This window comes from Haemaphysalis longicornis, unplaced genomic scaffold, assembly GCF_048455015.1.
Source record: "Haemaphysalis longicornis isolate Haplotype H1 unplaced genomic scaffold, Haemaphysalis longicornis Haplotype H1 scaffold_10, whole genome shotgun sequence".
Classification (NCBI taxonomy): Eukaryota; Metazoa; Arthropoda; class Arachnida; order Ixodida; family Ixodidae; genus Haemaphysalis; species Haemaphysalis longicornis.
In genome coordinates this window covers 58,259,813-58,272,333 of record NW_027526204.1, presented here as the reverse complement: position 1 = coordinate 58,272,333, position 12,521 = coordinate 58,259,813, and the positions used below count along the sequence as shown (strand labels likewise).

The window sequence follows — 12,521 nt, the reverse complement described above, 5'->3', positions numbered from 1 at the left end:
TACTTTATTTAGTGCTAGCGTTATGTATCGACGTTCCTGCAGACGAAAGCTTGCGAAGGTTATCCGGAGCCCTTGAAAATATTCGTGTTGGTCAAACTCGCAGCCGTGGCTTAGTGGCTCAGGCATTGTGCTTCTGAGCACGAGGACGCGGGTTCGATTACAGGCCGCGGCGGCCGCTTTTCTGATGGAGGCGAAAAGCAAAAACGCCTGTGTGTTCGAAATTGCGGCGCATGTTAAGATACCCAGGTCGTTAAATTTATTTCGGAGCACTCCACATCGGCGCGCCTCATCGCCTGTGAAGCGTGTGCGCGTTAAACCCTACAATCAATCAATCGATATAAATCGTGGTGGTCAGAATAAGCTATACATGCTACTACTCCTAATCCTGGGCTCCTCTCAACAGGGATGTTCGGGACATCGACTACTTCTCTGGCGCCCTTTCTGAGCCGAAGATTGAAGGGGCGCAGTTGGGTGCGACTTTTGCATGTGGCGTGGCTCGTCAGTTTCGGTATTTCAAGTTTGCCGACAGGTTCTACTACGAGCATGCCAACCAGTCGGGGTCTTTTACTGATGGCAAGTCATTTTTTTAATAATCTTCTTTTCCTAATTAGCTCAAGTGCATTTAACCATAGCCGCAGAACTTCCGTTCCCCGAACGGCGTTTGGTCCTTGTTTTTTGCATTTCTTGATAGGTGCTGATTTTCGACTGTCGGCTTTGTAGTGGTCCCTGTAGAAAATATACGTTATTTTACACCTGGCTAACGTGTTTTCTCATCACGAACATTTTACTGAGCAACGGAGACACCATTTTGTGATGGGAGTCAAATCCCTCCCTGCCATTTCTAAAGAAAGCAGCGGCGTGGCTCTAATCGCGTTCAAGATGAATATGAATGATATGATATGAATATGAAAGCGCCACGAGTGTGGCAATGGTCGACTGATAACAGTTTGTTGAAATGCATGGATTTGTGGTCGTGGTTTGTTAAGAAGTGAACTTTTTGTATCGCACGTATGCTGCATAGTTTGTAATGATGTAATTTTTTTTTACTCTTTTGTACTTGAAATACCCTGATGAGGTAATACGGGTACATAAACGTCATGCATAAAATGTTGAGTCGCCTCCACTGAATTGTTGAGAAACCCTAAGGTGGAAAAAAAGAGGTCAGAACTGAGCCTAAAGTAAAATTTAAAGTATTGAAAGCATTAATAGTGTAATGCAGGCACACCCATCCACTCTGTTGTGACAGTCTGGTTAAAATATAAAATCCATAATAATGCGCCCCAAAAGTAAGATCCCTAATTTCTAACTACACTTACGGAAGCGCGCATTTTTGCTATCTCAAACGCAGCGCCCTATTATTTACGAGTGACAACCTATTACGAAGAGCAGAATGGTTGCATAATAACATTGCAAAACAGTGAAGTGGTATTAAAGGATTGGGATTTTTTTGCCAAGCACAAAGGTTACCGATTCGGCCAATTTTTATTTCAGATTTGCAGAACGCAGATATAAAGCACTTTCGTGACAATTTTTCAAAACCACTAATGGCGTGTACCGTGGGGCTAGCGTTTCTTGCGCTGTATCAGAATCCCAACGATACACCTGTTATTTTTACGCCCAAGTATTCTGCCATGTAGTCCGTATATAACCTGTTTTATATGCCCCATCTTTTACAGAAACATGTACTTCTGAACATCAAATCTTCGTCCCTATCATTATGTCGAAATATTTCTCCTCAGTATAGGGGTTTCCGAAAAGCCTTTGGAATGCTTTGCGCATCACATTGGGATTACGTTTCTATTCAAAACGACAGCAAACGTTTCCCTTACTAACAAACAAAAAAAACCTTGAATCTTCGGTAAAGCAGCAAGCAAAAAATCAATAAATGAAAACAAGTACAAGGATCAGCTAAGTAATGTCTGGTTATCAGTCAGTATAGAAAAAATTATTGCACAGCGGTGTTTTCTCAATAGCCCAGCGTTGAATATTTGTCATTGTCATTCACCGCCTGAAATATGTTCATGAGACACAAACCATGAGCTTATTTGCGTTACATGCCCCTTTAAACTGTCTTTCATCATCCAGTTTGAGTCGACCAGAACTCGCGCAGTTGATTTTTGGATCGCTACATTCGGGGGCATGTTTGATGAGTGTGTGCCGCAGTTTACGAATAAAAATTTCTAAACGCGGTTCTGTACCATTCCGCATGCCTTTGTGAAATAAGCAGTACAAGTCATAAAATCTCCCAAAATGTGTGTTTTTTTAATCGGAGAAGGTATTTGAACCCGCTGAAAATCTACTAAAGCTCCTTTTTTTAATGGTCACCGCGATCACCTAAAGTTAACCTCTAACGGGAATAGCACATGAAAAAGCTCAAAAGGACGTAGAAGGGGCTATTCGTCTACGTACTTAGAGCAATGCAGTATGAAACATGAAAACAGGTTCGTTTTAAAACAGCTCTCCGCGTAAAACTCTGGAATGTGACTTTACTACTCAGGAGCTACCCTTGATGTCGGGGGGTGGGGCTTTTTAGGATTGATAGAGCTGTCTACTCTTTATGCAGGTTGTTTTTACCGGAATTATTTTTGTGTCCAAAAACGGGAAAGGACTAGTATACCCTTGCCGGCTGTGTTTCAAAAGGTGATTTGGGAATGTTGTGCGTTACATAATTTGTTTAGCCTTCTTGTAAGTAATGAAGCGGTAATGCCTAATAAACAATTTGAACTTCAGTTCGTTCGGCTTATAGCTTCATTTGTGTCCTTCCAAAGCAGCCCGAAATCTTTGCTTGGGAGTTATAGTGTTCAGTTTCCTAAAAAGAGTAAGGAAGAGTTACAAATTTTACAAGCGCTTGGATCAAACTGTAATAAATTGGTCCGAATAGTTTAGAAGCAGAATTCAAGTTTACTTGGAAACAGTCTTAATCACCCTAAAAACGAATGGAAAAGATTCTGGCTTTTCGTGCTACCTAAACACTGAACGGAAAGATTGACTTAACAAACTTTTTGAGCGCTATTTGTTTTACGTGGCGCAGAGCAACTGGCAACGATCAGGCAGACGACATTGACGAAGATGCTCTGCGAAAATGTTCACGGCGTCGACGCTGCGCCGATCAGCCGGAACGCCTTCCTTCGACCTCAGAACGAGTGAGCGAAGGCTTACTTTGCTTGTGCGGTCAACTGGACGTTGTTTACCTGACCAATCATGCTTGCAGACGGTACAGCTAGGTTTTTCGGGTCAAGCGTAACAGTGCAATGCTTGCGGTGGTTGAGCAGTCCGGTGATTAAGCATAAATTTCGGTAGTTCCGAAATCATAGTGGCTGAATACAAAACTTCGCTTGTACATGGGAAGTCATACCATCAACATATATTTTTAGGGCAACAATAACGATGTGAACTTTGTTTTGCGCTCTCACAATCAGTACACCCCTTCAAACTTTACCGCCTGTTTGGGGTGTACCTGAACTATAGAAAAAAGACAAAACTAGATATGCGATGAGTCTAGGCGAGACTGCATGTTGAAGTACTATGATGTTACCGCATTGGTGGCGTAAATGACAGGTAAATAAATCTTAATCTTTTTTCTAAGCGGATTCCCAATGCGCCCTAAATAAATTGACAGCCTTTTTTGCACACTGTCACCCGCGAAAGATTTCCTTATTTCCTGTAATCATCCCCTTTTCTTAATATATTTTTCAGGGCCGACACCGTGACGTGCGAGGAGCTTCCTGATATCGACTTGAGTAAATGGCTAGAGGACAATGACCAACGAGAAGATAAATACGACTGAGCGTTATGGTGTGGGGCACTGCACCACTACTCGTAAAGCTAAAGACAGGATTTAATGGAGTTTCCACCGAGGTTTAGGTGCTGCGAAAGAATTCGGGGATTGCCAACAGTGTAGATGAATATCACCAAGATCATAAAAATCTCAAGCAAGCAGCACTTGTCCAGGGAAGTGCATTCTCAAGGCGTTTTCACGTATTGAGACCTGTACAGTTGAACATGATTATAGAGAACATATACCATTTTATATTCCGGTATGTAACGCTCTCAGCACCATGCACACTGCTTTTGCCACATTTTTTTCACGGCGTTATGCAAAAATAAACAAGCGACATGAAGATTGAGCCAAAAATATGTCTCGACATAATAGTCATGCTGTTGGTTTGGCAATAAAGTCGGGCTGATTGCATGAATTAGGAAGATAAATTAAAGCGTATTGTTTCGATGCGACCCCTGCAAAGAAAATTGCTGGTGATGGATAATGCTTCAATGTGCGGTAACCTCGTACTTTGTCAAAGCGCGGGCAGTGAAGCACGGTGTTTTGATAGGACTCATTTAGGAACGGCGCTGTCGGTGCTTACACTGGCTGTCGTAAGTCTAGCCAATATGGGCGAAACCACGGATGCATTTATTTTTCTCTTTGTCAGAAAAGAATTTTAGAAATTTCTACTTAAAACAACACACGACTGAGTGAATTTCTGGATGGAAAATAAAACAAACAGCGGCGTAGTCAACGATTGCCCCGCGAGACTGTATAAAGTCAACGGCATTGTGCGTTGCGACATTCAATCAAAGCAATGGAGTTTGGCAAACTGTATAAAAACTTATGGAGTCTGTCGGTTACACGCAACTAATACCTAAAACTGCGCAACATTTTTCTCTTAAAAATTAATGGTCATACAAAAATTAGTGCCATTCCACTCTCTGAAGATGACCTGCAAAGCTGGAAGCAGTCCACGGTATGCCGAAGTACACCAGGTTTGTTGGAAATTTGCGGTTAAGCATGCCTTCTATCTAATTACGCCCAAGAAACATGGAAGGAGTCGAGCTTTGTTTTAGTGGACAAACGTGTGGTGGTCTGTTTCCCTTCGCATTTTAGAGATCTTACTTTCGGTGTAACATACCAACCCAATCCTCTCGACCACTCAGGTCACCAAACAGTTTGCATTGGGCATTTGACCTGCACGATTAATCCTCCCGACAACACAATGGACATGTTATTAGTCATGCCTTAAAACCTATGGCTGCGCGCGCACGCCACCCTTCCCCAAACATTCTCTCCATTCCCAACCCGTGCAGGCACAAACCGGCAATCGAAATAATGCGTGTGCTGAGCGGTGAAAGGAACCATAAAAAAATGTCGCTCTGAAAGGTCTTCAATCTGAGCAAGAAATATTAACTCACATCTGTGTCGCAAGCGAGCAAGTGTCTGTTCATCTGGGAGGGATTCGCAGCTACTCGAGGAGCTGTAATTTGTGGAGGGAACGGCGACTGTAGCGGCGTTCCGTTGTTTCCACTCCCGTTTGCGCTTGTGCGCCGTCATATGCTCCTTCTACTCTAGCTGTTCTTCCGGGCGGATGACATGCGTCCGTCTCATAGGAAGTTAAATCCTGCAGGACTCGAGAGCTTTTCTCTAGCGGACAAACATATGGCTGTCCATTTCCCTCCAGCGTCGTAGCCATCTTACTGTATCTGTAACCCACCAACTGTAACCGCTCGACAACGGATAACAGCTGACAGCTCACATTGAGCCGTGAGGCTTCCACTTTTAAATCTCCCAGCAGCACAGCGGGCATGTCATTGGTAGTGGCATGAAGCCTAGCTGTGCATGCATGCCTCCCTCCTTCCAGTCCCAACCCGTGCACACATAAGCCAGAAACCGGTGATGGGCGGATGCGTAGGCGTGAAATGCACCGTGAAAAATGTCGCGCGGAAAGACTTCTATGCTCAAGAAAAATTATGGACTCCCGTCAGCGTTTCAAGCGGCCAAGTTACTCTGGTAGCGGAAAGGGCCTTCCGGTCGTTACCAGCGGATTGCGAAACTTGTAAGGTGGCATAGGGGGTGGCGAGGGGAACAGCAGTTGCAAAAGAGGGGTCGGTGGACGCGCAGAGAGCGCCGCAGCTGCGCCAGGTAAAGCGGCTTCTCCGAATGAAAACCTCTGAGAAAGTGGGTTAGATATATACTGTTTCGAAGTAAAATGTTTTCAAGAAAAGCGTGATGGATAGCAAGAATATTGGACAACCTTTTGTTTCTACATGGTGCACCTAAATATTCGTCCATGGTACAAAAAGTGTGTTGGAAAGCACCGTCTCACGAAAGCCCTAAGCCCAAACGATGGTGACATGCGCAGACACCGAAGAAATAATGAGTTTTGCCACGTGGTTCCAAAACGAATGTGATGGTTGGACACATAAGTTGTTGCACTAAGGGCTTTTAGCTACTAATGGCGGTGGGCCAAGTGTTTCCGATTCAAGTGTCACACACCTACGTGAGAAATTTTCAGCGAACTTAGAAGAAAATGAAAGGCCGCTCCGACCTGCGAATATGAAAGACAAGGTGAGTTATACGGCCATTGCCACTCATTCACGACCGTCACTATAGCGTCGTTGTCGGCATGATATCCACTGGTTCATATACTCCCAGCGGAAAGGACAGTCCTGGATAATGTACAGCAAATGCACCAAGGCATGTTAGCCTAACATGCGGCAGCCAGCAAGCCCAAGCCGGGGATTTTAAAGACGTTACTCTTTGTCTGGATACTTAAACGCGACCATTTCGGTCTGTCTGTCCGTTCGTTCATCGATACAGCCGTCCGGCCAAGAAAAGTAAAACAGATTCCTGCACGAGAAGTCTACATAGGCACAAATTGTCCAGGCCACTATATGTGGAAGCACACTTTACACTTGTCAACGTTGCTTTGCTAAAAAAGAAATAGTAACATTTGGTATAGCTAAAAGAAAATGTCAACAAAGAAGAGGTGTTCGAAGTATTCCTTTTTTAAATATAAGGCTGCTTGATTTCCGCGAGTGTCAATAAAATAATAAGCGTTGAAAACATTGTTTTGATGCAGAAACACAAAAAGCGCTTGCGCCGGACACAAAGTCCAACATTATCGAAAGGTTCCTTTGGATGGCCCGAGTAGTGAAAATGCTGAAAACTTTATTTGACTTGAGCAAACTTCTCTTGTGTTTATTGTGGCAGGAGCGAGACGGGAGGACAACAGGGTGAAAGTTGGGGGAAATATAAGAGCAGTATTTACGTGGCATAGGCGGTAGAATACTAACGTTTCTCGACGGAATTTACGGCGTAGCGAGCAGATACACTGCCAACTATAAGGTGTTGGGCTTGTAAAAAATGTAGAGGCTACAACCTTACCCACTCTCAGCAGAAGAACTAAGACTGCTTTGTGGTGTCTTCTTTGTGTCCTCGTCTTTGTACGCTTTAACGACCATTTTTTAGGGTCCGATGTCAAGTCTCTAGTCTCTGCATTAATTGGCGGCGCTGGTAAGCACGTCGCCCTCTTTAGCAGGTCACACACATGCTCCGCCTAACTGTTGGTAGTGCGTGTGCATGTCCCTTCTCGCGCCCACAATGCTGGCGACCGTTCGACAGATAATGATTGTGTTCAATAGCGCTAGGGCAGCTAGGGCAAAGAAGGCCAAAGAAAAACACATTTAAAGACAGTGATGTCAAGAAAAGGATAAGATAATAGGTACGAAGAAAACTTACACGAAAGAAAACACAATGAAGATGGCAGTCCTGTAAGGCCACGATGGTTGCCCGGGATATGAAAGGAGCTGTAAAAATTTGATCTGTCCTATACATTTAACAAAACTTTTAATAGAAAACATTTCATCGTCTGCTAAAAAAACTGATGCAATAGAAAGTGTCATCTGTACAGTGCAGAGAACTGTTTCTGTAGTGTTGGGTCAAGTGCCTTGCATTTAATTTCGATTTTAACTACCCATAAGCTATCCCCACACCTGCTACATAGGGGTCTTGAAGATCCAGTCAGCAAGTGTGAGTGCGTAACATATGTGTGTGTGTGAGAGAGAGACATGTGTGACGTAGATTTAGTTTAAGGGAGCCAAGCATCTGAGGGCAAGCTATGGTGGCACCAAACAGAACATGGTCGCCAACTACGGTTTTTGAAGGCTTTGACTAAGGATTCGGCTGACTTACTTCTTGCATACGGTGCTTTAGCGGTGAACAGGGCGCTCTCACCGGTTCTTGCAAAAAGCCTACAGGGTTAGCATAGCAGAAGTTATTCAGTCGCTGATTGAATTAGCCTGCCGGGTAATAAGCCTAGCCCAATATACTACCGTTAAACCTCGTTTTAGTGAACACTGATATAGCGAAATGTCGGCTATCGAGAACCAAATAGACACTTTTGTTCGGGTCGTTTTATGTAAATGTCCCTTGTTCTTTTATACAGCAAGTGAAACTGTTACAGCCACGCGCGCTATCGGATAAAACGAAGAAATATTTGACCAGTAAACTGTGCAGCTGCTTAGAAAAACTGCCGGCGTCCGAAACTGCAGAAGTACAAAAGGCTTGTTCGTGGATACCCTTGAAAACCTCATCCTGCTGAGTGCTCTGAATAGCGGCCTAACAAAGATCGTATCCTTCTTCGAAAAAATAGAAACGCGGGCCTGTATTGTCAAATGAACTTTGTTGAACTGTCCGGATTCAGACAGGGGCTTACATGTTTCAACATATAACGTTTTATATTCATGGTAACTATAAATTGTAGGAGAGGATGTCATCCGTTTGCTTCAAAAATTTTAAGAAACAGCTCAAGATGGCGTGCTTTGGTGGCTTTTCTTATTTGTGACAGAAACGTTTGTTGTGTATAGCTGTGATATCTGGTTTCTCCAATGGAGGTGACTATTTACTCCGCACCGCTTCCCCGCTCCCCGTTGCCACCGCCTACGCCTCTTTCAGAAGGTCAGAACGGCGCTAGCACCATTATCAGCAGTTGTGCAATTAAGTTCTTTTTGGGACGGAAGCGTGTCGTTCCCTTATAGAAGAACGTTCCCCTTATATAGCATTCGGGATACGTGTATTAATTAGAACACGGCATTACTTCCAGCCACATATTCTTCGGTCACTGTATCACGCATTTATTCATAGTCATCTCACTTACTGTTTGTCGTCATGGGGCAATACATACTTCACCCATTTGTCTTGCCTACAACGTCTACAAAATCAAGCAGTTCGTGCATTAACTTTCAGCCACTTCAGGGCCTCGGCTACAGGCATTTATGATAGCCTGAAGGTCCTACCTCTGACATGTTCTTTGCAGCTGACATTAGGTCTCCTAATTTACCGTGCCCGCCAAAACAGTGTCGTTGCTGGTGCTTTCGCCCCATCTTCCCTTACTAATACAAATATTACCCGGTTCTCTGAACAACATAACTTATTACTGCCGAAAGCTAACACCAACTACGGTAAGCAAACTGCCCTTTTTTCAGCCATAGCACTCTGGAATTCTTTGCCGGTATCAATTAAGTCATCGCCTTCTCAACATACTTTTTCCAAGTGTCTGAAAACATACCTACTCGAAATGTACTTAGGTGACTCTTAAAATTGTTTTTTCTGTGTACCTTTTATCTTTTGGTTGTATACTTCTTTCCGAATTTACCTTCGGATTTTTGGCGTTTTTTATACCGATGATTGCTTAGATATTTATGGGTTATTGTACTATCACGTGATCCTGATTTCTTGATGTTCGCAACCTGAATATACATTTTGATTTGCATTCCTTGTTTATTCGTGTAGTATTGTATACTTCCTAATCTTTGTGCCTCAAACTCTCGCAAAATTATCAAATGTTATTTAAAGAATTGATTTTCTTCGCCTTACCCTGACATGCTAATGGTTTTTATTACTTCGTGTGCATTCCGTTCTGCCATTATATTAACTTTGTATTGTGTGAATTTTGAGCCAGGAGGTCCCCCTGACAGTTTTTACTTCGGGACCTCCTTCTGTACTAACATCACTAACGCATTTTGTAAACCAAACATTTACTGAATAAACCTTGAAACCTTGAAACCTTGAAAAATATTGGAATTGATGGTACGCCGGCGCACACAGAAGCACGGAAGAGGGCGAGAACCATAAAAACCCGCTCCCGCAGGATGTGCAGCCATCGTATTCGACGCTTAAAGTTCCACCTCGTCGAGTTGCTGCGAATACCTCCCGGACAAACAGCAACTTGCCCGCTTTACGACGCCTACGTGAGCCAATAATGATGAGATATAAATTTGCTAGAGCAATATTTTACCATAGCGAAACACCGCATAGCCGCAGCTTTTCTGGCTTTCTTCTTCAGATTGGAACGCCTGTGAATTTTACTGCATCCTTTCTGTAAGAAAGAAACGGCTGCCATTTTTTCGCAAGGCAAGCTGGATGCATCAAACTGCCCTCACGAACTCACCAACTCAAGAACTTTGTAAATTAAAAGGCCCAGAAAAACCTCCCTGCTTCGGCATAATCAATGCTTCACGTCAGCTCTCGCGCACTTAAAACACGCATCCAGAGAGAAGGCAATCAATATAAGCATAATAATGCCAGCACTCCTGGGAGTTTGAAGCAGCTTAGTTCTGCATCAGGGATGCATAGTTTCACGGTCATTGAATGAATAGTTTTTGTGATGTTTTTAAAAATATTCTTAGCTGGTGCCGTTAACGACTGTGATGAACTTGTCATTAAATCTGTAGAAGCGTTCTTGACCGTTTTTGATGCCAGTGCTTCGTATATAAACTCTAATTGTTGACATTCTTCCTTTGACAAAGGAAGTTTATGGGAGCTAGTGTGAGACCTGGAAGTAAATACAAGGCGCCTACAAAAACTGGGCACGTTTCTTGTTTCACAATTCTGAGAGAAATTGATGGGCAGTTATTTTGAAAACCACAGCCCCAGATACGAAACACGGTTGTTCACTTGAGTACGTGCGCAAGCATGATCCTGCCAGACTGCGCTTGTCGAAAACCGCTTGCTCTTGTGATGGTATTCAGACGGCCGGGGCTTGAAACGGTTCTTTTATTTTTGCTTCCTTCTACTAACGCGGGATAGTACTCCCGGCGTAACAAAAAAGAGCAGCCTAAGTATCCCTAATCTTGCAGCCGAAGCAAGAGGCAATAAAAGAAACGATTCACGGGCTTCATATGTCACGGCACGGGCCAGCACGTTTGACAATAAAGCAGGGACCGTAATGGCACACTCACGTTTGGGCTTATCTAGATTACCATGGGCAGCTAGACTCCGGCTACCTGTCTTGACAACCAGGAACAAGCAGCTGCTCTACGGAAACACTCCTTTATTCTTCTAAAGCCCCCTTGTAGTTAAACTAATATAATAACGCGCCCGTACTAATACATACATAGCATTGGTTATGCACTTCTTCGTTACATCATTACTTCAATCTTGGAACTTTCATCTTCTTCAAAAGAAGGGTAGTATGAACGCTATTATTGAACGCTGGCTGAGTTATTAGTCCACTGCGGGATGTACTTGGCGTCTGGTAGTGATCTATTTCAAACATCATTACGGGAACACGAGGTGATAAGGGCAACTTTACGTGGGCTTCTGATTTATAGTTTCGTAAACAAAACTTTCCCGCGATTTAACACAATGGCGTTAAGCAAAAAGTTACAAATTTAGCCACAAACAGTCGCTTATACGTAATCACTGTGCAATTTTGAACTGGAAGTTACTGGTTCTTATAAAAACTCAAACAATATTCTGCGTTTCTTTGAAGTTTCGTGGTCAATTGTGTTCCGGGAAAATAAAATATGCAGTTGTGTGTCGTTAAGCTTACCGCATTACCCTCACAAAATAAAGCTACACGTTAACTTCGGCTCAGTTTAGGGTATGCAGCAAGTTCTTTGCTACCATACCACAGTAATACAGTGAATGTACAATTGGCACAGTAAGTAAGCACAAAATATTTTGAAAAAAGGCATACACATCCCGGAATGTCAAAATAGTTCGAGATATCTCCTGCATTTTATTACAAGCCTTTGCAAAGTCGGACGTAAAAATTAGCGGGAGAGCTTATTCGCTGACTTTGAACAAAAGAACACGGGAGAAAGATTACGCTGTAAACGAACAAAAAAAAAGCCTGGCAGAAATTCCGCGGCCATTTCTACGTTTTGTTTACAGCTGCAGAAAAGCGCCAATTTTTTCCCGCAGCTCCTTCCATCTCTGTATTTGTCCCTAATAGAAAGCCTCTTACAGGAGCTCGGATTTGACACGAAAGTAGAGAAACAGCGTGTGGAATTAGAGCAGGACACCAGACTCTATGAGCCCCAACAAACGCACACCTGCGGTTGCAACATCACCGAGGTTCAATATGTGCGTTCAAAGCGCTACAAATATACACGGAACAGGCTTTATCAAATCGGTTCAGCAAACATCGGGCCCCCCAGACTCAAACAGGGTCGTGCTGGAGTCGCCCCCAGCTTTTGCCGGGGAGGCTGTACTCTACGATAGGCCGGTCTCCTTTTTATGATATCTCCGAGCAGCCCCTTTTAAGCGGACGTGGCTTCGTTTTACAGTTAACATATTACAAATACAATGTAAAGGGCAATGAGTTCTTGAAGCAAAGTTCACCGCTCACACAGGTACAAAACTCATCGCTTATACCAAGCCTCCTTTGTAGCCTCGCATTTTCATGACTTCTCGGATGGTCGATCTAACTCGATCAGCTTTAGCCTAAAGGAGCACTAAATAG

At 43.5% G+C, this 12,521-nt stretch overlaps 1 protein-coding gene across 2 annotated transcripts in view; it reads left to right on the top strand.

Annotated features, from left to right (window-relative positions):
* Positions 1-4,228, top strand: part of LOC144157747 (chorion peroxidase-like) — a 41,420-nt gene extending 37,192 nt beyond the window's left edge. Inside the window, exons 9-11 of one of the 2 annotated variants that reach the window (XM_077688520.1) lie at positions 404-573; positions 3,032-3,143; positions 3,697-4,228. In XM_077688520.1, the coding sequence (XP_077544646.1) occupies positions 404-573; positions 3,032-3,143; positions 3,697-3,787 (373 nt within the window). In that variant the 3' untranslated portion in view covers positions 3,788-4,228. The remainder of the gene's footprint in view (positions 1-403; positions 574-3,031; positions 3,144-3,696) is intronic. The other variant, XM_077688519.1, reaches the window with a different exon arrangement.
* Positions 4,229-12,521: the final 8,293 nt, after the last annotated feature.